This window comes from Sminthopsis crassicaudata, chromosome 3, assembly GCF_048593235.1.
Source record: "Sminthopsis crassicaudata isolate SCR6 chromosome 3, ASM4859323v1, whole genome shotgun sequence".
NCBI lineage: Eukaryota > Metazoa > Chordata > Mammalia > Dasyuromorphia > Dasyuridae > Sminthopsis > Sminthopsis crassicaudata.
The window spans coordinates 8310948-8336583 of NC_133619.1; the positions used below are offsets into that span (position 1 = coordinate 8310948).

At 45.8% G+C, this 25636-nt stretch overlaps 1 protein-coding gene across 4 annotated transcripts in view; it reads left to right on the top strand.

Moving 5' to 3' along the window:
* The window catches only part of MASP1 (MBL associated serine protease 1), a 91221-nt gene that overhangs the window by 1989 nt on the left and 63596 nt on the right, over nucleotides 1-25636 (top strand). For all 4 annotated transcript variants that reach the window (XM_074297912.1, XM_074297911.1, XM_074297915.1 and 1 more), the window contains exon 2: nucleotides 7198-7429. In XM_074297912.1, the coding sequence (XP_074154013.1) occupies nucleotides 7198-7429 (232 nt within the window). The remainder of the gene's footprint in view (nucleotides 1-7197; nucleotides 7430-25636) is intronic.

Genomic DNA, 25636 nt, shown 5'->3' on the forward strand with positions numbered 1-25636 from the left:
AGCAGACCTGGCCCAACACCCTCATTTTACAGAAAAGGCAGCTGAGGTACAGGGAGCATAAGTGACTGACCCAAGGTCACTATGGAGAAAAATCGAAAACTGAGGCAGACCTCCTGCTTCCGTGACAATGGCTGTGGCAATTCTCTTACCAAGGTAGGGGGTTCCGAGGATAGAGCCTGGGTAGAGCACTGCACTGTGCAATCTACGCCACTGGGAGGTATTATCCACAAAGAGCTCTAAGGGAATTGGGAGCACGCTCAGAGCCAGGAACACCTTGGATACACGCAGGGTAGGCGCCATGTCCCTCTCAATGCTTGTCTAGACCCTCTAAGAAAAGAAGTTATAGAGAAGTCAGCAACCTGTGGTGAAGCTCCCCATCCAAATCTGGGGGACCCTCCTGGAAGCTCCCCATCCAAATCTGGGGGACCCTCCTGGAATCTCCCCATCCAAATCTGGGGGACCCTCCTGGAAGCTCCCCATCCAAATCTGGGGGACCCTCCTGGAAGCTCCCCATCCAAATCTGGGGGACCCTCCTGGAAGCTCCCTGTCCAAATCTGGGGGACCCTCCTGGAATCTCCCCATCCAAATCTGGGGGACCCTCCTGGAAGCTCCCCATCCAAATCTGGGGGACCCTCCTGGAAGCTCCCCATCCAAATCTAGGGGACCCTCCTGGAAGCTCCCCATCCAAATATGGGGGACCCTCCTGGAAGCTCCCAATCCAAATCTGGGGGACCCTCCTGGAAGCTCCCAATCCAAATCTGGGGGACCCTCCTGGAAGCTCCCCATCCAAATCTGGGGGACCCTCCAGAAGCTCCCTGTCCAAATCTGTGGGACCCTCCCAGAGGCTCCCCATCCCAATCCAGATTATATATTATTCATTTCTACTGTGCTTGGGTTAGGGTTAGGTCGATTCCTCCTTCACTGCCGCTAAGTTCAGCATGGACAGATCCATCACGTTTAAAAAAACAAAACAAAAAAAAAAAAAAAAAAAACCTCATTGGCATTTAGACCTCCCAGGAAACTAGTCCCTCTACCAATGCAGATCAACACTGGTTTTCAGCCTAAAGTCTCAGAGTTTGGTTCAGTTGAAACCCATTTAGGTTACGAGGCTCAGAACCTCAAACCCTAGAGCTCAGGCTAGAAGGGGCTTAAGGATTTCTAGTCTAACTCCTTTGGTGGATAGTTAAGGAAACTGAGGCATAAAGACTTTACCCAGAAAGGAATCTCAGAGGCGAAGCTGGCTTCCCAGACCCCAGTGATCATCCCATTTTAGCTTTTTGATGCTCACTGTCCCCCATGCCTGGAACTCTCTCCTCATTTCTGACCACTGACTTCCTGGGCTTCCTCTAGGTCCCAACTTCAGGAATACTTCCCTGGCCCTATCAATTCCAGTGCCTTCCTTTCGCTAATTTTTTCCTCTTCATCTTGTCTATAGCTTGGCTTTTAAATATGAGTGCATGTTTCTCTCCCCAAGAGATTAGGAGGTTTTGTATCTTTGTATCTCTTTGCATCTTTTGCTTAGAACAGTGACTGGTACACAGTAGGTGCATGATAAATGTTTTTTGATCCATTGGTTACCTCTGAGTTAGCCTGTTTGTGCAAGTAGCTGTGGCAGAGGCAGGATCTGAACGCAGATGTTTCTGATTCTAGGTCCAGAAGTCCTTTCCCAAGTCCCAGGATGCCTCAGTGGGAGGCAACAACCCTTTAGTGAGGGTACTAATGACCTGGAAGAATTGTGCTCCTTAAGTTAATTTAACTTTTCTAGATTTAACCCCATTGGAATCACAAAGGGGAGCCAAAAGTCTGACCCTCTGACTTTTCTACTGGAGGAATCTGTTTTGATTCATAAAAATAAACAAAATCTAAGGACCTCAAAGACAGGAACTGTTTTTGTTTTTTGTCTTTGTTCTACAAGAGAAAAGCAACATACCCTGTATGTGATAAGTGCTTAATAAGTGCTTATTGAATTGATTTGACTTGATTGGGATGAACAGTGGTCTGTATGAAGTCAAAATAAAACCAAATGAAAAGCCAAACACTTCAGACAAAACAGACTTCAGATCAAGCCAACAGTTAGATGACAGAGAGGGTGTGGCAGGTCTGGGTTCCTGGCTTCTGCAAGAGGAGGTTACCTGTGTGACAATCCAGCAGCTGTGTAGCACAATGAATAGAGTATGATCTGGAAGGCTGAGTTCAAATCTTGAACAAGGTTGAAAGTTCTATTTTTTCCATTACTCTTTTTTCCAAGTCATGTCATCAGGACTTTGGTTTCCCCAGCCCATTTTGGTGGGATGATTGCTTTACATGACACTCTGTTTTAGCTTCTGCCTAAGGTTTTTCCAGGTTCCCTCCCTTGCTATATCTTCCTCTCCAAGGTTCTCTTGTATCTGCTTTGGTGAGTAAGCTATGCATACAGAAGCATATATTATCTCCTTCTGTAAGAATGGGAGCTCCTCCAGGGAGCCCTAGTACCCAGCACAGTGCCTGGCACACAGTAGGCATTTAATAAATGTTTATGGCTTAATAGATTACTCACAATATCATCCTATAAAAAAAAAAGGTTGTTGGTAAGGAAACTAAGGTAAAATGACTGAGTAAAAACTACCATAAATTAAAAGTTGTGAATATGAGAATGAAACCCAGGTTTTCCTGTCCCCCTCTTTATTTTGCTAATGACTGATCTCACCCTTTTGGGGAATAAGAAGGAGGGAGAGTTGTACCTCACCTCCCCAGTTCATCCCAATCACAAAGAAATGCTCTCTCTTCCAAGGAAAAAGATGGTACCCGGGGTATCAGAACGGTGACCCTATCATTCTCTCCAAAGACTCTGGTTGGATTTTCTCCTTGCTAATAGAGAGCAGCTGCTGGAGGCTGGATAGACAATGCCTTGCCTAACAAGCTCAGACATTTGAGGACAGGGAAAGAGAAGGCTGGTGGTGAATTACTGTTGGCAGCTTAAAGCAATTTTCAAAGTGTGCACCGTGGCTTGTCTTATAGTTATGGGGGCACTGACTTAGAACTCTTTAAAATCATTATGAGGATATAGAGCTGGGGAAAATGGAATGTCATGTGAATCATGTCTTCCCACCCACCCCACCAAAATGGGCTGGGGAAACCAAAGTCCTGATGACACGGCTTGGGAAAAGAGCAATGGAAAAATTAGACCTTTCGACCCTGTGCAATTTGGGTCATGATAGTGAGGCAAGACTGATCCTTGAGCCAAACCAGTATGTAGGACAGACATTGAGGAAGGAGATGATACTGAGGGGCTCCCCATTATGGGTCATCAAAGGCAATGTGGCCTTGGGAGTCATGAAGACCTGAGTTCAAATTCTACCTCTAACTGATTCTATGGTCCTGGGAAAGTTACTTACTCTCTGTTTCATCATCTGTAAAATGAGGATAAATATCTTTTAGTATCCATCAAGTTTGCTGGGAACCTCAAATGAGATGCTATATACAACGTGCTTTGCAAATTTGAAAAGATTATATATTATTACCGCAACGTCCAAATACTGAGGTTTTTCTAAACGTTGTAAGGGATGGAGAAGTAGCACCAGAATGTTGCTTATGATAGGGACAAGAGGCTGGAGCACAGTCCTTGGAATTACAAGTTAAAAGTTCTGGGATCATAGCCAGACAGACATGTAACTTCCTTCCTCTGTTCTTCCAGAATCCTCACTCAAAGATGTGCTCTAAATTATTGAAATTCTATGATATCATTAGGAATCTTAATTCTAGACCTGGAAGGGACCTGAGAAGTCAACTAATCCAGCCCCCTCACCTTACAAGTTATACAAGTAAGACCAGGAAAAATTTGAATCAAAGTCATTGTCCTTTCGAACCTATCATGTTACCTCTCTTGGAGACTGACTTATTGGTTAAATGACCCCTTATCATCTTCTCCCCAAAAACTCAATTCCTAAAATGCATGTTAAGCATTTACTGTATACAATGCACTGTGTTAGGCACTGGAGCTGCAAATGCAAAAAGAAAATCTCCTCATCTTCAAGGAGCTTCCATTCTCCCGAAAGATAAAATATGGATGCACATAAATATAATGCAAAAAATAATAAAAAAAATTTTAGTGCTTTAATCTTTACATCTTTTTTATTTATTTGGCCAAAAATCAGACATTAATTAAAGCAATTCAACTATCAATTTTCTTTTTTTTTAACTTTTTTTATTTTGAATTCCAAATTCTTTCCCTCCCACCCATTTCCCCTCCATGCATTGAGAAAGCAAGCAATATGATATCCATTATACATGTGAAGTCATGCAAAATATATTTCCATATTAACTATGCTGCAAGAAAAAAAGAAAGTTAAAAAATATGCTTCAATCTGCACTTAGAGTTCATCAGTTCTTTCTCTGGAGGTGGATAGGATTTTTGATCATGAGTCCTTTGGAGTCCTTTTGGAATTGGCTGGGTCTTTCAAATTAACCATCATCACAATGTGGTTGTTTGTGCAAGGTTTTTCCACTTTTATTCACTTTACTTTGTATCAGCTTGTACAAGTCTTCCCGGGTGTTTTTTTGAAACCATGCTCTTCCCTATTTCTTAGAGAACAACAGAATTCCATCAAAATTATATGCCACAGCTTGTTCAATCATTCTCCCCTCAGTTTTCAATTCTTTGCCACCATGAAAAGAGCTGCTATAAATATTTTGGTAGATATGGATCCTTTTCCCTTTTCTTTGGTTTCATTGAAAAACAGTCCAACTAGTGGTACTGTTGGGTCAAAGATTATGTAGTGTGATAGCCCTGTGGACATAGTTCCAAATTATTCTTCAGAACAGTAGCACTAGTTCACAACTCCACCAACACTGCATTAGTGTACCTATTTTTCCACATCTCCTCCAGCATTTGTCATTTTCCTTTTCTTTCATATTAACCAGTATGAGAGGAGTTAGATGGTACCTTGGGGTTATTTTAATTTGCTTTTCTCTAGTGTAGAGTTATTTAGAGGATTTGATTTTTCTGAAAAACTGTCTTTTCAAATCCTTTGACCATTTATCAATTTCTGTTGTTCAGTCAATTTTTCAGTTGTATCTCAATTTTTGTGATCCCATTTGAGGTTTTCTTGGCAAAAATACTGCAATGGTTTGTCATATCATTTTCTAGCTAATTTTACAGATGAGGAAACTGAGGCAAACAGAGTTAAATAACTTGCTTAGGATCACAAAGCTAGCAACTCACTGAAGAGGAGTCCTCTATCCATCGTGCTACCTAACAACAACTAGGGAGTGGTTGAAAAGAATTTTAAGATGAATAAAACTGTTGGTGGGAAGGGAACTTCGAGAAAGAGCTAGTAGAAGAAGGAGCATCTGAATCGTACTTAGATGGAAGCCAGAGATTCTGAAGAAAGAAATGAGAAAGAATTGCCCTCCAGGCATGGAGAGCAATCATTTCAAAGGCAGAGAAGAAGAAAAATCAAAACGATGATCATTTGCTGGACTGCTTTTCACCCTCTGTCCATCTTTTATCCTCATGTTTTTGCTCCATGCATCCTTATTTGTCCTCTCAGAAGTATGTCCCTTGTATCCCATTGTCAATCAAGATCCGGGCTCCTTCCCCTCATCTCTCAGAGTTTCTCATTTGGACTAGCGAACATTCTAGAGCACAGCTCATAAAAGTGCTGCCCTCTGGATGAAGAGCCTTTGTTATGGGGACCTCACAGAGTCACCTCTTCAGACAGCCAAACCCAACCCAAGCGGAATCCCTTCTAGATCATTCAGCCACGGTCAGCTGGCCTTTGTCTGAAAGCCTCCAGGTCTCTCTCTCAGCCAGGACCCACCCAGTGCAGCCCATCCCATTGGTGATCTGCCCTAATTAGGACACCCTGCTGAAATCCGACCTTTTGCAGCTCTGCCTTCTGGAGCCAAGAACTAAGCTGATCCCACTCCCATATAACAGCCCTTCTGTTATTTGAAGATATCTGGCATATGCCCTCTGAGAAGTAACTCAGCTCAAAACACACACACACACACACACACACACTCACACACACACATTCACACACACACTCACACACACTCACACCACACACACACACACACACACACTCACACACACACTCACACTCACACACACACACACACCACACACACTCTCACACACACACACACTCACACACACTCACACGCACTCACACACTCTCTCACACACACACACACACACACTCACACACACTCACACTCACACACACACACACTCACCCAAGTCAGGTTTGAGTCAGCACAATCCACTGGTTCAGGCTCATGACCATTTAACATTTATCCAAAGGAAAGGAAGCTTGTGTCACAATATCAGGGAAAAGCTCCTTAGCCAGGAGTCATCAGGAAACTTCCTCGGTGGCTCGAGCCTTCATATCCTGGCCCAAATCAGTACCATTGCGTTGGAAGGAAAAACTGGCCCAGCTCATACGGAGTAGATGCTTCTCCTACCATACACGTGCACAGACTCCCCAAAGCATCACAACCCAGAAAAGTCTTTGGAATTGTCATATTTGCAAAGTACCATGAAACTAATCAGACCCCAAACCAGATAAGAGAAGAGAAGCATCCCTAAGATGGGCGAGGAGAGCCAGCATGATGGCTTAGGACAGGAGAGGAGGGGGAGGGGAGTGTCAGAGGCTCCGGCCACTGCCCCTGAGGAGCTGTATCCGCAAGCAAGGCAGCCAACATCCCAGAGGGTCGGGGTGCTCAGCTGGGGACAATAATAGGGCCCTTCTGATGTTGTCGTTTTATTTTTAATTTTGTTTTTTGTGCCTGTGCCTTTCTTGATAGAGGGAGGTCTCCATGAGGAATTCCCTCTCGGTGCATGTCACACTATGCTCTATAACCTGGAGTTTTAAGGAATTGCCTGCAGTGCTGAAAGGCACCCGACTTACCCAAGGTCCCACAGTCCATAGGCAGCCATCCAATCCTCGCACCTGAACTCAGATCATCCCAAGTCTCAGATTGGCTACAACATGTTTCCTCTTGGCTTCAAAGGGTTTCTGACAAAAGCTTATTGCATCGATGTGGGTTTTTAGTCTTATTTTCTGGTGTCAGATCAATGATGACCCCAAAACCAAAATCTCCCCCTAGCCAGCCCCTGAATGTCAGCCCAAAGCTCCCTTTCTCCATCACTTCTCCAGACATAGGTGCTCTTTGAAAGCCCCCTGACTCCCTGTGCCCTTCCCTGTCTTCCAGGGCCTTCCTGCTCTGCTGCTCCCTGTTCATGTGTCTGCCCAAAGCGTCCGCCAACATTGTGGAACTGAACGACATGTTTGGGGAGATCCAGTCGCCCAACTTCCCTGACTCCTATCCCAGTGACTCCGAAGTGACCTGGAACATCACGGTGCCCGAGGGATTCAGGATCAAGCTGTACTTCATGCACTTTGACCTGGAATCCTCCTACCTCTGTGAATATGACTATGTGAAGGTGAGACTCCACCCACCTGCCTGCCCACTTTGGACCAGGGGAAGAGGGGGGGGTCTCTTCTTCCGTCGCCTCTTCTCAATCTACCCCCATTCCCTTCCAGCAATCCCTTCATTTTATTCCTTGTTTCTCTAGCCCCAAAGCAGGGCCTAAATTAGCCATCTTTTCCCTCTTCCTTTGAGGGATATCCTTCCTTTGGAATATCCTCTTTGCTTTGAATAGTTAATACATTTACTCATATTCCCAAGCTAATGACCAATGTGGCCTTCGTCATAAAATAATGTCATAGATTTGGAACTTTGGCCTCTGAGGAGACACTCTCCAGCATCATCCGTCGCCTTCTATTACTCTTGACAAGGGAAGTCTTTTTAAGTGGGCCATCTCTGGAAATATGCCAGACAATTTCCACAGGGAAAGGAGTTCCATGACCCATGGCTGAAGTCTAGTCAGGTAGCCACTACCTGGATGAGCCAGTATTGATCATTAGAATGAGAGAGTGAGTGAGAGAGACAGAGAAAGACAGAGAGACAGAAAGAGACAGACACAGAGAGACAAAGAGACAGAGAGAGACAGACAGAGACAGAGAGAGAGAGAGAGAGAGAGAGAGAGACAGAGAGACAGAGAGAGAGACAGAGAGAGAGACAGAGAGAGAGAGAGAGACAGAGAGAGAGACAGAGAGACAGAGAAAGAAAGAGAGACAGAGACAGAGAGACAGAGACAGAGACAGAGAGAGAGAGAGAGAGAGAGAGAGAGAGAGAGAGAGAGAGATGATAGACAGAAAGAGACAGAGACAGAGAGACAAAGAGACAGAGAGACAGAGACCGAGAGACAAAGAGACAGAGAGAGACAGAGACAGAGAGACAAAGAGACAGAGACAGACAGAGAGAGAGAGAGAGGCAGAGAGAGACAGAAAGAGACAGAGAGAGAGAGAGAGAGAGAGAGAGAGAGAGAGAGAGAAAGAGAGAGACAGAGACAGAGAGACAGAGACAGAGAGACAGAGACAGAGAGACAAAGAGACAGAGAGAGACAGAGACAGAGAGAGAGAGAGGCAGAGAGAGACAGAAAGAGACAGAGACAGAGAGACAGAGAGAGACAGAGACAGAGAGGGGGGGGGGAAATCAGTCCCTCTATCCTTATAAAAGTCCTCTACATATTTCATGTTCTTCAAGGTTCTTATTCATTCAATCACTCATTTTTTCTTTTACTGAGCATCTTTTATGACCAAAGTATTGTGCTTAGACACAAAGGTGGATAAGATATGATTGCAACACTCAAGGAATAGCAATAAAGCAAGCAGACAACTATCCATAACACCTGGCAAATGTGTACGGGTTCGAGGAGGGGGGAGATGTTGAGGGGCGAGAAATCAGGGGAGGCTTTATGAAGGAGAGGGCATTCAATCTTACATACCAGATGGAAGACGCCGGTGGGTTGCTAAGTATTATGGCAAATTGGATATCGAGGCAGCCTTTACCTTGCTTGGAACTCAACAAATCACTGAGTCATATATAGCACATTTGGCCCTTGGACGACATTTTCCCATGTAAACAACAGTAGTCAGCTTCCTAGTTGAGCCCACAAAAACCTTTAAACCCATCATGAGTAGCTGGACTTTCCACAAATGCCCTTTTGTGATTGTGGTAGCATAGGGATGGGGCTAGGTAAAGACCGTACCATGGAGACCAAGCCCTGACAGCTTCTGTCAGGGTAGAAAGGGGAAAGAGAATAAGCCTTTATTAAGCACCTACTATGTGCCAAGCACTGTGCTAAATGCTTCCTAATTATTACCTGAGATTCTCCCAAAGACCTGTGAGGAAGCACTGATGTGAAGCTCACTTTACAAACAAGGAAACCAGTGCAGGCTTGAGCTGTTTGTCCAAGTCATAGAAAGTGTCTGAGGCTGAATTTGAACGCTCATCTTCTGAACTGTAGAGCCAGCGCTCTAGCCACTGAACCACCATGACGCCCAGTGGTAAAGGCTCAACAAGAATGGTCCAAGGGTTTCTGAAATGCCTCTTCTGTCCCCTCTCCCACCTACCCTGCTTAACAATGTAGTCCGTGCTCCCTTCAAAACTCCCTCACAAAATCGCCATTTGCTCAGTGCATGGGCCTCTTGTCAAGGGTCAGAAGGAAACAAGCAGATCAAATCATGTACACATTGTATGGATAACTGAGTGTGCATTGACCTTTCCAGGAGTATTTGTCTTTTTGAAAGATGATACTGTTTAAACCAAGTGAATTGAAGTTGAGAGAAGACAGAGACAGAAAGAGACAGAGAAGGAGAGAGAGATAGATGAAGAGAGACAGACAGAGACAGAGTCAGAAAGAGAAAGCCACTACAGAGTCATCTCTCAAACCAACTCTCAAGACGAATGTCTTATTTCACCTTTGTCAATCTCTTTCCGTTTGAACCTCTGAATCCTTTCAGGGTAAGGAATGACTAGAGGACCTCTTCCAACTTGGGACTTTATATTGACTCAGCCAATGGCAGAGGGTAGAACCAGAGGCCCTCCGAGATCCTTGTAGATTCTGGACCATCCATCTACAACACAAGTCCTACTCTCAGAGACTTTATGATGGAATCTCAATGTTGGCAGAAAGAGGCCCGTACATTTTCCCAGTTTCGATTTCCGAGTGAGAGCGGAGGGCTTATAGGAAAGTCCTGATGATTAACCAGTGGGTTTCCCCAGCGAGGGCCAGGTAAACAAAATTCTGGGAAGCAAGTTGTGCTCTCTCCAGTGGACTTTGCACCAAATTATTGAATCCCAAGCTCAAAGGAAAACTACAAACAAGATGAATTCTATCCCTTTGAATTCAGACACAATTAGGCTACACTAATCCCAGCCACACCGATCCCTGTTGTTTTCCTCAAGTTTTCTTCAAAGGAAACCTTGTTTTGATTTGGTATCATCTGCTTTTAGGCAGACATCATGAAGGAAGACAAACAGAAAAGAGAGTTGACAGAGAGACAGAGACAGAGGGACAGGCAGAGACAGACAGAGAGACAGAGAGACAAAGAGAACATACTGAGCATTTACTATGTTTCTGACACTGTTAAATTCTGAGGACACAAATAGAAGCACCCAAGTAAAAGCCTTTCCTTTTATCCCTATGAAATTTCATCATATTACATTAGATCGAAGAGAAATTTAAGCTTAAGGTCAGGGGCACCTTCCTAACAATTCCAAAGTGACATGGGAGGCCCTAGAAGACGAGCAGAGATTATCTGACAGATCTTAATTCCAGAGAATTATGAATTCCGGTGATGTATTTCCCACATACACCCTCTCCACCACCTCCCCACTCCCCTGCCCCAGTAGTTTTTGAGACTGATGCTCAACTTGGTTCTTCCTGGGGCAGCTAGGTGGCGCAGTGGATAGAGCACCAGTCTTGAATTCAGGAGGACCCGAGTTCAAATCTGGTCTCAGACACTTAACACTTCCTAGCTGTGTGACCCTGGGCAAGTCACTTAACCCCAGCCTCAAAAAAAAAAAAAAAAAAAAAAAAAAAAATTGGTTCTTCCTCCTGACATTACTGTAAATTCAGTCCACTTCTACGTTGTATCTCCCCAGTGGAATCAGAGGTGGGAATGTTTTCCTTGTGATTTTGTATTCCTAGCCTTAGCGCAAGACCCGAGGGTTAATCATCAGGTTTTAAAACAAATTTCTGGGATTCAGATTGTGCTCATTCTGATGGACTTGGAACTGCAAGATTAGATCCCTCATCTAGTGGGAAACCAGAGACCATGGTGCTCATTCTTTGGATTCAATCAATGCTATGTGCAAACAACTTCATTTAAGAGGGGAGATCTTTAGTCTGTGTCTAAGGCTTTCTTGAAAGGATTCCTTCTCGTCATCACATTGTATAACTCCAGCGTGGTGAATGAGCCTGAAGTCCAGAGGGTTATCAATTACTCTCCTGTTGACAGTTTCTTCCTTGTTAATTCTACCAGGCTTGCGACCATATGTAAACCTTCATATATTATGGGCTTCCCTGGTAGGAGTCTTTACAAAAAGGCTGGATGGCCATGTGAAGGTACTATGCAGGAGACTGGGGGGGCGGTTGTATTTAGCTTCAGATTACATGCCCTTAAATTATAAAATATTATAAAATTTAATTATAAAAATTATAAAATATTATAAAAATTATAAAATTTTTATATAAACTATAAAAATAAATTATAAAAATTATAATATAAGCATTATAAAAATAAATACTGGGGCAGCTAGGTCCTTAAGGACCTTAAGGAAAGCTAGGTGCAGTAGATAGAGCACCAGCCCTGAAGTCAGGAGGACCTGAGTTCAAACACTTCCTAGCTGTGTGACCCTGGGCAAGTCACTTAACCCCAATTGCTTCAGCAAAAAAATAAATAAATAAATAAATAAAATAAAAATAAAAATAAAAATAAATACCTCCCTGAAGCTACCAAACCATTCTCCATATGTATCAAGCCCCGACTGATAGTCTGATTAAATAGCAGTGGGTTGGATTGGTTTTTATCAGACTGGTGCAGATTGGAACAGAATAGATTCATTTTTGATGTTGTGTTCCTAGGGAATTGATAAATCTTTGTTTATTGATTGACTGATTGAGGAATGGATTGGATGATATAGAAAATAGCTTTATCTTTTCATGAAATCCTGGATTTTAGTGCTGGCTAATAAGAAGCTCAGTTTTTCTATTTATCAACTAGGTGGTTGCTAGCAAATCTTTGAACCACTTTGACCTTCAGTGTTCTCATCTTTAGCCTTATAGAGTGAACAGCAAGCCAGGCATGGGATCAGGAAGAGCTGGTGTCAAACCTGACCAACAGATTCTAGCTGTGTGACCCTGAACAAAGTGCTAAGGCTCCAGGTCTCTCAGACAATTCTTTAAGATTATAAGCAGAACAAGTTCTGGTCTCTGTAGGTGAAAGGAGTTCCCTCAGTGAGAATTCCCTACACCAATGAAATCACAAGTCTGACTCAAAAATAGACCTAGAGATCTATAGCCTCCAAATTCAGAAGGCTACTGTGAAAAAAGCATCCTAGAGTTAAAGGTGGAATGGATCTTAGAAACCCCTTCATTTTACAGAGAAAGAAATGGAGCCACAGAGATTGAACAATTTGCCCGGCATCGCACAACTACCAATGTCTGACGTGGATTTGAATCCAAGTTTTCCAGATTCTGACTCTGGCTTGGAACTATTCCACGCTGCTTCCTTGAAACAATTTTGTTGTCAAGCTAATGGTGGAAAATTCCTTCAGACAAACCTCTTCCTTCTTTTCCCTTCTTCAAGCCAAACATAGAAAGAGCTTTACCCACCCAATGTTCCATGGACTTTGTTAATGATAAAGCCATGAGGGAAAATTCACTGTCAGAGAGGAGACACAAGTGTGTGGCCATTCCGACATTCTCAGATTGAGCAGAACCGTACGCCCCTTCCCTTCCACCATGCTGCAAGCAGTAGCTGAATCCACCTTGGCCCACCTCTTGTGAACGTCCTCAAGGACGGGTTCCAGCTCTTCAGCCTCCCTTCTCCTCTTGCTTGATGGGGAGCAGTGACCTCAGCACATCAGGAAATGCTAAATGGAGAATGGGAGTGAGCAGAGTTCATCTGAATTTTTCTCATCTGTTCCCTTCATGCAAAATAGTTTTCTCTGATGAGAAGTGCTGCCTCATCGACTGGAAGTCAGCATTCTGTACCCCAGATCCTGACCCAGAATGAGTGCAAATGTGATCCCCACCTAGGGGTTCTTATAATCCCTCTCCCTCAAAGGAAGCAGGGAGCAGGTGTGGAAAGGTCCATGCAAGGGGAAAATACTGGCCTTGGAACACAATGCCTTTCCTTTCTTACTCAAATGGTGTGGAGGTAGACATCTGTAGTAAAAAGGGAGGATGGAAAGGAAGGATGGCAGACACCCTCTCTTCTGCCTTCGTGCACTGGGCAGGTAAAACTCTTTCTGTGTTTGGATTGAATAAAGGAGAAAAAGGAAGGCGTCTGTCTGTTGGAATCGTTGGCTGTCAGCATGGCAACAGAATTGTTTCCAAAGAGCAGAAAACATCTCCTAGTCCCGGGCTCGTGTGCAACTTCAATGTGCAGTATCTAAAGCTGTAAGTGATGGGTGACCTGTAGGTCTCCATTCTGGCACTTGGGAGAAAACCACTTAACTGTATTGGCCTTAATTTCCTCATCCGTAAAATGGGCGTTATGGGATCTCCATTTATGGAGATGTTCAGCAACAGGTCTTGTTTTCCCATTTAATACCCCAGTACTTAGCTCTTAAAGTAATGGTTTAATGAATGGTTTGTCATTCCTCCATTTGCTCAGATAAGTTCTCCATAAAATGCTATGCAGTCGTGACACAGCATTATGACATGGGACTGGTAAATATTCATCCACTTCCCTTCTACCATTCTTCATGGCTCAGCTGGCACTTCTGCCTGGTCGTCCTCTGCAGCTCCTGCCCCGGGGCCGCCTAAAGTGTTTTCTCCACTCTGGGATTTTCCCAGAATCCATTTTTCTCCACCTCTCTTGCATCCCCCTCAGTCCTCCACCCCCCACCCTACCTTGCTTCATACTTTTCAATGTGTACACGGAACAGAAGTTCACCCAGGCATCCTTGTTGCCATGAGAGGCAGTGTGCTTCAGTGAGTCCTGCAGAGTTCTAAACTTGGAGTGAGGAAGACTCGGGTTTAGAGCCCAGCTCTGCCACTTATTTCTTTAGGCAAATGTCTTCTGGCCTTCGTTCTCTCCTCTACAAAATGGGGCGCTTGTAGTCAACGTGAGGGGCCTCCCGTCTGACATCCACGAGTCTAGGATTTGTGTATCCCTGCGCCCAGCGTCCACTTCATAAAAAAGCCATTGACTGAGTCTTGCGAGCGGGACGGACTTCGCTTGGTTGGGCTGGGTTGGGCTTTGGTCTAAGTTTTCCCTTTCTTTGGCTCCCTTACCCTGGCACAATGCCAGGCATATGGAAGGTTAGGGTTAGAGGCGGCTTCAAAAATGTTTGTTGACTCGGCTCGATTTGGATCCGATTAGCGGGAGAGCGGGGACTTAGCATAATTTATGGCTAACTCGGAGGCTCTTTGTGGGGCTGTTTTTATTTGTCTGTTTCTTCCTGGAACTGGCTCAAGCTTTGAAAGAGGGATTAGGTTGTTCTGCTCAGGGCCAGAAATAGGGCTAGGAGGAGCGGGGGGAAGTGACGGGCAGGCGAACCTGCGCTGGAAGTCGGGAAAACTCCCTCCCTGCCAGGTCTGCGAGGGTGGCCATCCACCAGGGGAGCTTGGGCGACCGGTCATCGCGACTGACGCAGAGGGAAACTGTGTCCAGATGAAGGGGCCCGGTGGCCCCTGAGCTCCCTTCCAAGGTTTAGGAAGGCTGGGACTCTCAGCTGTCTTCAAATCAAGAAACTCTCACCAATTATCGCCCTGTTCTGACCTCTCCATCTGGGGGGATGACAAAGATGCTGAGGGTGAGAGTGTTTTAAGCCCCCACTCTCTCAGCAAAGCCAATAAAAGTATTTCTCTCAGCAGCTGCGACTTGTAGCAACAAGAGAAGACTTGGTGATGGGGTCCTGGACAGAGAGAGACATTGGAGGGGGGATAGCCCACCGGTCCTTACCCCGAGAGCCAGATAAGTCAATGATGGACCGGACTCCTTTTCTCCCTCTAAGGAAATAGGAGAGGGGGCACAGGGGCTGATCTTTAAAGGAAAAGAAAGCCCACTGCATCTTGAACAAGAAGAGGTTTGGTGATGGGGTCCTGGACAGAGAGAGACACTGGAGGGGGATAGCCCTCCAAGGATCAGATAGATCAATAATGGGATAATGTCAATAATGGACCAGAGTCCTTTTCTCCTCCTAAGGAAGTAGGAGAAGGGGCACAGGGCTGATCTTGAAAGGAAAAGAAAGATGTCCAGTCAGAGATGAGGAGGGAGTTCATTCCAGGCATGAAGGAGAGGTCAAGTCTTGTGAACAAAGGTCCAGGCAAGAGTCAGGTCTCAATTAGTCCAAGGCCATAAAGGCCAGCTGGAGGGTTTATGTCAAAGTCCACTCAACAAGTAACTGTTACCCACAATGTGGTTTTTAGGCTCCAAAAATACAAAAAAAGAACATGACACAGTTCTTCCCTTCAAGGAGCTCACATGGGATCATGAATTCATAGTAAGAACTCCAACCCTCTCAGTTCACCGATGAGGAAACTGAGGCACAGAAATTCCATGACCCAAAGGGTCATACAGGTCATCCTGCTTCCAGATCTAGTGTCTTCCTGGGAAAAGGCACCCACAGAAGGAAGAGAGAGACAGCAGCAAAAAGGAAGTCCTTTAAGGTGCTATGGACATGAAGAATCCATGTTCAAAAACAAAGGAATGGGATTGACCTAGATGGCCAACACAACTGCCATCCATGTGCATGGCTGTGGGGGTCAGGGGAGAGACATTAAAAGGCTCTTCCAAAGGCCCAGGCCGGAGGTGATGAGGGGATGGGGGCTTGGGGAGCCCCGAATTCCCCTTTCAGACCTGTGCTTCTCCTGGCCACCAGCCATTGGCCAGCTAAGCTGGAGAGAGCTGGGGAAGTGGAGTCGACTCCAGCTCTCCTGCCTGATGCGCCACTCCGCTCCTCGGCTCTCCGCTCCAGAACTAGGAATCCCTTTGGAATCCAAGATGCTACTGGAATAGGAGCTCATCTGTTAGTTCTTCGGCGCACATGCTCCCCTTCCTCCGTATCCTTCTGGCTTGGGGGCTGACTCCCGCCACAGTATCTCTAACAGCTGGGGGGAAGGGGATTAGATGAGCCCTGATGCCACTTTGGCTAGCCATTGATCCAGCCAGTCGGACTGTCAGGGGCAGCAAAGTCCTCTCCTCTGCAGACCCCACAGACTCGTGCGCTCCACCGGAGGCCCCACCTGACCAGAGCAATGGGCCAGCCGAGGGGGGCATCCTCCCTTACTCTGCCCAGTGGAGTCCAGTCACCCAGATGGCCCACGTGCTGGGGCGCTTGGCCACCGAGCAGCCCAGTCCACAGACATTCCTCCGTGTCATCGCTTGGCTGAGATCAGTGATTTGAGGAGAGTGTGGTTTGGCTGCCGCCATCGTCGAGCCGGATATCCTCCTGGCCAACAGCAGTAATCTCAGTCACAGAAACCCAGAGCCGGTGAAGGGCTTGGAGATCTCCTGGGTCAACGCTCCTGAGGAGCAAGTAGATTGTCCAAGCTCTACTTGAAGACCTCCAAAGGAACAAGTCAGGGTGAGATCTTCCAGCTCCAGCAGTGGGGAGACTCTTCTACTCTGCATCTCGAACAGTCTCTCCTTGTAGGAAATGCTTCCTCCCATCCAGCTGGATCTTTGGACTTTAGGATGGCAGATTTTGAGCTTAGACGGGGAAACTGAGGCCCCGAGAGGTGCTGCTTTTTCTGGAGTCTCACAGCTCGCTAGTGCTCAAGGCGGGAGTCAAACTCAAGTTTTCCTGGTTCCCAGCCAGTGTCTCCCCAGTGCCATGCTCCTCCTCCCTCTGATTCCTGGGACCAGGAAAAATCAACCTAATCCTCCTGGTCGGGGTATTCTTCAATTACTAACTTCTTCCCAATGGCTCTGGGAGGCGTCTACCATCCACGATGTTCTGTGGAGATTTTTCTTCTGAGTCTCTTTTGAACATGGGATTCTACACTTACACTCCATTTCCCTAGGCTGGACCTGAGCTCCCCAGCCAGCCCCTATTTATTTCTTCAGTACTCCTTGCATAGAGCTTTGGCGCGGGGAAGATCCGAGTTCAAATCCCAGCTGCCCCGTACTAACTGTGTGTTTGTTCCTGGGTAAGTCACTTCTCCATCAGGGTCCAGGCAGTTGTCTCTCCAAGAATACAAATTGCAGGGACAGCACCAGTCTGAACTGGAAGAGGGAATTTCCTCCCCTAGGATTGCCTACACTGATAAGAGACCCCCCTCCCTAGCCCTTTATTATCTCCTCTTGGTGATTCTGACATTAGCAAAGAAGAGAAGGGACTTCTGGGAGCCAAACTCAGGCGGCATTTGGTAAATCAAGTTGGGAAAGCCTCCCGGCCGCCACTCTCCCTACCTCCCTTCCAGGCAGCTCGGTCTCTCCTCCTGGCCTCCAGGGGGACTTCTCCCCTCCCCCCAGGCTCCTTCAGAGACTCTGTGGCCATGGACCCCAGAAGGGAGGCTCCCCGGCCCGCCTTCCCCCGATCAGTGCCAGGCTGATGACAGCTCCGATGACAGTGAGCTCCGAGAATATGAAAAAGTGCAGGACCCCGGCCCTAGCCGAAGCTGGCTGTTCCTGCTTTGTTCAGACGCTTCCCGCGGCCCATGGTCTGATTTCCTTCAGGCCTCGGCTCCCTGAGCCCAGGAACATCTGCAGGCCAGGAGTGGTCTGCTCTGAGCATGGGGGAACATGGGAACTGTGCTCCCGAGGGGCTCCGTGGGACCACCTCGCTGAACTCCTGGGGCTAATAGGGCCAGATGAGAAACATCGCCCCTGTTTCCCGCTTGGCCAGGTGAAAGGGATACCAGCCTCCTGTCCCCCTCCCAGTCCTGCGCCTGACACTCCTCTCCTCCTGGTGGGGCGGGAAGCTCCCTAGCACATAGTTAGACCTCCTCTCTGTCTGCAGAGACTGTCTGCAGCCCAGAGTCCCTCCATAACCTGGTCCCCAAGCCACCCTCGTTGACTTCTCCCACCGTTCCCCTTCACATACCCCGTATTTAGTTAGGAGACTCAATATCCCCATAACACTCCCTCTGCTTTTCCATCTCAGAGCATACTGTCCCTACTGCTTCCTTGGCCTTTGAACACTAGTTTAGGCCCTCAACAGATTGCCTTTAGTCTAGACTTATTGAATTAGGTAGTAGGGAGCCATGGAAAGTTTTAAGGCAAAGGTGAAAACATGGTTAAAGTTATCTCTGGCTTCTGGTTCTTTCTAGATCATTTATTTGTCAAAGGGCAGCAGGACATAGATGAGAGACAGAGAGGGAGAGAGAAGGATGGATGGATGGATGGATGGATGGATGGATGGATAAACTGAAAGAATAAAAACAATAAAGATAAAAATGTTATGTTTATATATATGTAGAGACAGACAGACAGACAGACATAGAGATAGAGATAGACATAAACAGTCCAAAGACAGGGAGGGAAAGGAAGAGGCAGACACGGACAGACATCGAGAGCTTCCAGGGGGCTCCGGGTTCTGTGCCGAGCCTGAGGATTCCAATACCGGCAGATTAGGAGGAACTTGCCTTCTAGCTTCATCCATTCCAATGGCCTCCATGGCTTGGAAGGGGAGGGCAGATGCACTGCTCTCACGGTCTGTCCAGAAGGAAGGGCTCGGTTCTGGCATGGTCCTGGCAAACCACAGCCACAGTCCGGCCGTAAGAGACTGGGAGCCAGAGCCGCTCGAGCAGAGAGGAGGTGAAGAGAAAGGCATTTCCCCCTCACCCAGGAGAGAGGGAGCAGGCAGCCTGAGCTCCGAGGAGCTACGTCTGCTTGTCGGCCCCCGCCCGGGCTAACTCTGTAACTGAACAAGTCGCAGCTCCTGCTCCATCTTCTCCATCTCTAAGACAGCAGGAAAGTGCCGTGGGTCGGAGCGCCAGAGGGCTGGGATCGTAATATGGTTCTCATATTGGTTATTTCCAGGGAAATGTTTTGTAATCCTGGGGAGACGAGGTAGGGGGTTACTTTGTCTGGTCCATCTTTCCATCAGTCGGTACTTTCCATCAATGGTTTCAGAGAAAATAAGAAAGGAGTCCAGGTTCCCCCTTCCAGATGAGGAAACTAAGATCCGAAGAGGCAGCTGATGTCGAGTCTCTCACTCGCTCGCTGCTCAGCATCTGGTGACCCTGGTCAAGTCCCCAATGCCTCTGAGCCTCGGTTTACCCTGTTAAATAGCGGCTGCACTGAGTCCCGGTCTGCCCAAGGTTATCCTAGAGTTGGTGCAAAGCTGAGACTACCCTTCAGACTATCCCCAAACTAGCCTGTACCCCCAAATAGCTCTGCCCCCTCCCTTCCCAAGGAAGGGCTCTGCAGAGCCCCACGTGGGCTGTGCTCAGTGCAAGCAGTGCGTGGGACCCCTGGGCTACCTCAGAGCTCTGCTGAGGCCTGCAAGCAGCAGTTGGGGAGCAGAAGCAGTGATGACGGGACCCCCATGGGGCAGAGGCTCAGGAGTAGCGGTAATGACGGGACCCCCATGGGGCAGAGGCGCAGGGGCAGCAGGGATGAGTTCCTAGAGGAAGAGGGGAAAAGAAAATGGTTTTGAAAATCCCAATATAAGTAACAGATTTTCTCCATAAATTAGATTTATGTCCTCAAGTGTTCAGGCTATGAAAATCATAGCAGGGGAAGGTGAAACTAACAAAACAAGAAACACTGCATTATCTGCACCCTCACACACTCACACTCACACACACACACTCACACACATTTACACACTTATGCGCACACTCACAATCCATTCACACACTCACACACATTTACACACTTATGCACACACTCACACATCCATTCACACACTCACACACATTTACACACATTTACATACTTATGCACACACACTCACACATCCATTCACACACTTACACACTTATGCACACACACTCACGCATCCATTCACACACTCACACACATTTACACACTTATGTCCACACACTCATACATCCATTCACACACTCACACTCTCACACACATTTACACACTTATGCACACACTCACACACATTTACACACTTATGCACACACACTCACACATCCATTCACACACACTCACACACATTTACACACTTATGCACACACATCCATTCATACATTCACACTCACACACACATTTACACACTTATGCACACACACTCACACATCCATTCACACACACTCACACACATTTACACACTTATGCACACACATCCATTCATACATTCACACTCACACACACATTTATACACTTATGCACACACACTCACACATCCATTCACACACACATTTACACACTTATGCACACACACTCACACATCCATTCGTACACACACACATGCACACACACATTACAGGAGCAGGAAAGAGTTATTCTGGGAAGCTTTGTATGTGAGTGTGCACACACACAAGTTCGTGCTGTATCAGTGTGATTCTGAGGTAGAATAAAAGGCATTAGCAGCCCTACTTTACAGATAAACTGATAGTCAGGATAATGACTTGCCAATAAAATCCAGAAACAGGAGTAACCACAAGGTCTCCCCGATCCCAAGGCTAGTTCGCCATGCTGGCCTCTTGATCCAGTAAAATGATAGGGGGGATGTCTGCAAACTTTGGTTCTTTAAATTTCAATTAGGGAGCTGAATAAAAAGAGAAGATAGCCCAGGGAACAATGACAATTATGGGAAGAGTAGCTAGTATTTGTGTGACATTGATCTCATTTCTATGGTTTACAAAGTATTCTCCACCCAACAAGACTAGAGTAACTAGAGGAGGTGTCCCCATACCCTCTGCTTTACAGAAGAAGGAACTGAGTTAGGATGATCTAAGTGCGTGTTCCTTATTTGTTGGGGGGTGGGGGGATTTACCTTGTGCAAACTCTTCACTCCCCTAGCCTTCAGTTTCCATATCTATAAAAGCAAAGATTTAGGCTAGATGTAAAGACTCCTTGCAACTCTTAAGTACCCACGAATCTATGACTCGAATCAAAATCCACTGTTTATTAAGCACCAATGGTGTCCCTACTCTTCTAGAAAAAGGCGTCACAAAAAATGTTAAACCCACAGGACTTTATTTTCTACTGAGGTGATACAACAGACACAATCACGCTATACGGAGGTACACAGATTTTAAAGGAAACTTTCAAATAATTCCTTTTTTTAACTTATGCAGTAAACATGGTCACTTTTATACTTTAAAACTTTTAAATATTCAACCTTCTCTCCCTTTTCCGCATCGTTAGCTTTACATGACTTGACAATGTGGCACAGAAATACTTAATTACACATTAGGAAATGCTATTTTCTCTAAGTCTGGTATGAATGATTCAGTGGTGATTGAAATCAAATAAGTTCCTGAACAATTGAATCATGTTCCTCTCCATCTCTTGGATAAATTTCTTAAGTTTCTATGACATATGGCATGGTCATGCTATAGCCTGTTCTCACTCTTTTGGAATTTCTATAATTCTGGAAAAATACTGCTTCTTAGAACAGCAATCATTGGAGAGACAAGATCCCTAACCCCCTGGAAGTAAAACATCTCCAAAACAAGCTTTGAGGACCTAGATGGTTTACATTCTCCTAAAGATGCCCTTTCACCATCATTTGGACTTTTTCTGGTAATGGTTTATGTTGAGACTTACATGAAAAAGTTAATTTCATCGGTAGGAATAATCTTTTGCCAATCTTCAGCATTCGACCTTGGTACTGTCTTCTAATTCATGACAAATATTTTTCTTCATCTCAGTGCTATTTTTATATTGGTCCTGCAGTTGTTCCAACCTCAGGAAGCCAATGTCACACTTTAGAGAAATGACAATCCCTCCAGATCCCTTGTTTTCTGAGGATTTCTTTCTATTTCAGAGAAAAAGTTTAACACTTCTTGATAATTTTTGGCCAAATTTTTCTTTGCACTGAAGTGAAATTGATTCTATTTCTATGTCGCTTTAAATGATCATTAAAATCTCCTACCCAAAAGCCACTGCAATATCTTTACCAGTCATTGAAATATGCTCTCTTATGAAGTACATTTACTCAACTCAATATTTATTTCCAAATCAAAGAATTAAAATCACAACAATAGAGAGCCATTAAGGTGTGAGTATGGATAGTGCAAAATCTGGGACTCAAACGATCCAAAGCTAAGGATTTGGTTCCTTTTCATCCGGTCAAGCTCAGACCTTCTGAATCAGCCTACTATAAATAGAAACACACATGCAAAATCATTACTGTCGAAATATGAAACCAATTAAAATTATTGTTTACCCCCAAGTGATTCATAAATGATTATAAAAAAATAAGAATTTTGGACATAAGAGTTAGGATGTCCCGAGTTCAAATTCTGCCTCAAACATTTGCTAGCTATATGATCTGTGTCTGAATCAATTTCTTCATCTGTAAAATGGGGATTATAATAGCATCTACTTCCCCAACGTTGTTATAAGTTTCAAATGAGGTAATATTTGTAAAGTTCTTTAAAGTCTAAATTCATCATATAAATGTTATTATTATGTAAACTTATTATTAAAGAGAGAGGGAGGAGGTCAAAAATGATAGGACCACAATTTAAGTCAGAAGGGACTTTAGAGAACTTTAGAGGTTTGGGAAATCTCTTTTGCCTTCAAGTTTTGGAGAAAACTTGAAGCCAAAAGAGGTTTCCCAAAATCAAAGAAAGATTAAGTCTGTTGGGGAAGGGGGAGATATAGACACAGAAAAGCTGACTCCAAATCTATAGTTCTTTCCACTGTATCAGCCTGTCTTCGATAGAGGAGATCTAGAAAATGTTCTCCTGGTGGGGTTCTGGAGCCATCTCAAATCAGCTTTTTAGCCTGTTAAATTTTCAGGATGAGCATTTATACATCAGAAATCCAAACAGGTCATTGATGAGTGCTTGAAGGATTGTTTGGATGATGACCTAGACTTTAGAAAATGATAATAAAATATTAACAATGCCAATTAAGCTTTTGGGGAGAAGGATGCTCACCAGCCACTTCTTTAATGATTCTTTTGAGGGATCTCTCAGGAATCATGATCAATCATGATCATTGCAAAGGATCTTGCTTCTTTGGAGCCAACTCCGGCCTTTGTAACTTCACAGCATTTTACGTTTCTTGAGGGTTTTTTGTTCTTACCACTTGCATTATTGCAGACACTAAGTCTGTGGCTCTCTTGCTCTTGCTTACTTGACCATCCATCATAGAATGTGGATATTCTCAGGCTTCTCTGTATTCATTATTTCTTGTATGCACAATCATATTCCATTAGATTCGTGCACCATAATTTGTTTAGCCATTCCTCAATCAGAGGTATCGATTTTGTTACTAATTCTGAAACAAAAAGTGATGCTATATTTTGGTATCTTTGGGACCCTTCATATGATCTCAGAAATAAGATTGGGTCAAAAGGTATTGCCATTTAGTGCAATTGAGTTCTGAAACTTCTCTGTGCCTCTGTTGTAGTTATTGACAGGTACACCAACAATGTATTAGTATGCTTGTCTTCCCATAACCCCTCCAACAGTGAATATTTCCTCCTTTTAGCAAAAAACAAACATTACTAACACAAGTCAGAACTGGAATCTTTTCTTCATAAAAAGAAAGAGCTGTTGAACACTTTCCAAGGCTGGTCTAATATGGAGGAATACAAATTATACTGAAATATGTCACGAGTTTTTGGATAGTATTTTGTTAAATATTTGCCAGCAAGTGGCTGGTTTTGCAGTGAAATTTGAGAAAGGAGAGATTATAGGAATACAGATTAATGGTTTGTAAGGGACCTCAGAAATGACCAAGTTCATCTTCCTCATATGACAAATGAGGGAACTGAGGCACACATAGTCTGACTAACTTGTTTAAAGTGATATAGATAGAAGTTTCAAACCCAGAATCTAGTTCTAGACCAGCACTCTTTATCTTTTCTAGCAACTGAGGCACACACAGATTGACTGGCTTGCTGAAGGTAGAAGGTAACAGAACTGAGTTTCAAACCCAGAATCCCGTGGTTCTAGACCAGCACTCTTTCTATCTTTTCTGGCTGGGAATTACCGTCATTTCTTGTTCCCCTTCCCCCCTTGTTTCCCCAGCCCCCCCAAACCATCTGTAAGCAGCAAGGTACCTGGCGATGCTTCCCCCTCCCAGATCCTTTCTCCTTCCTCCAAGAGGGGCGACCCTGGGAGTGAGTTCTGCGTTCCTCCCCCTCCTCCCCAGCCTGGAAGCTCCACATCCCCATTGTCCTTGCCTACCAGTTCCTGGGCTATTCCCCTCCCTGCTTTGGCCGGGCGCCCGAGCCCTGGGCTGCCCACATCTCTCTGCTGCCAGGGAGGGATTTGCATGTGAATGCGACTTCCCTTTTTCCCTGAAAGAGGGCCGGGGAGGGGAGCGAGCAGCTTCCTCTGTGTCCCACAATTCCAGCCTCCGCTATTCACCGTGGCAAAGGAGCTGGAAGGGGAAATCTCCCAGGAGCCCTCCTAACTCCTCTTTCCCAGACGCCCCCCCTTTTCTCCAGCCCCTTCCTGGAATAAAGGGCCAAGCGTGTGCCCCCCACCTGCGGGATGTCCCTGCCTGCGGATTCCCAGGCCTCGGCCCTTTCTTCTCCCCTGGCGTCTGTGCTCCAAGTCCATCCCTTTCTTGTCCCCCTCGCTCCCCACCGGGCGCATCCTGGCAGCCGCCACTTTCCCAGCCTCCCGGGGACCTGCCAGCTGCTGCTCCGACCCGCCCATTATTTTTGGCCTCCAGCCACGCCGGAGGAACAATACCCTCCTTGTGTCTAGGGCCTTCTTCCACTTGGTCCTGGTCCTTATTACCACACTCAACCCCACAGAGGCTGAGGGCGTGGAGACATCCGCGATGGGCCCGGCTCGGCCACTCCCCCCTCCACGGACTTGAACTTGCCCCCTTCTGGCCACGCCCACTTTCCACTTCTCCGAGCTTCCACCAGCTAAAGATGGATGCTGCTATGCCCCGAGTGATCTAGGGCATGTCACTCGCAATCTGTGTGCCTCAGTTTCCTCATCCACAAACTGAAGATAATAAGAGATTTATTCACCAGATTGGTGTGAGGCTCAGATGAAATAATGTACTCTGAAGGACTTGGTCAGTCTAAAATTCATGAAACTGATGGGGCCTCAGACTCCCGGTCAGCACTCTGGGGTCACCTCCTGGCCCGTGGAGCCGGTCACCCCTGCCACCGCCGGATGGAACATCAACAGAGACACTGAGTAGGAAAGGAGGGGGATCAGATCACTGGCCTGAGAGATGCGAGCCAGGGGCAAGGTCTCGGTGCTGGCCCTAACAAGCTGTGCGACTCAGTTCGGAAACCTCTCTGTGCCTCTGTGACCTGGAGACCCTCTATTACCCACTGGCAATAATGACAGAACCCTTCTCCATACACTTGGGAAGTGGAGAATGCAAAGGGTCGTCACAGGAACCACCTTCCCTGGTGCAGAATTTGTCCCAAGATGAGAACTTCGTATTTTCATGAGAGCACTAGGAGAGGGAAATGGGCAGAAGGGGAAACTGAGGCTGGAAGGGAAGTCAGAGAT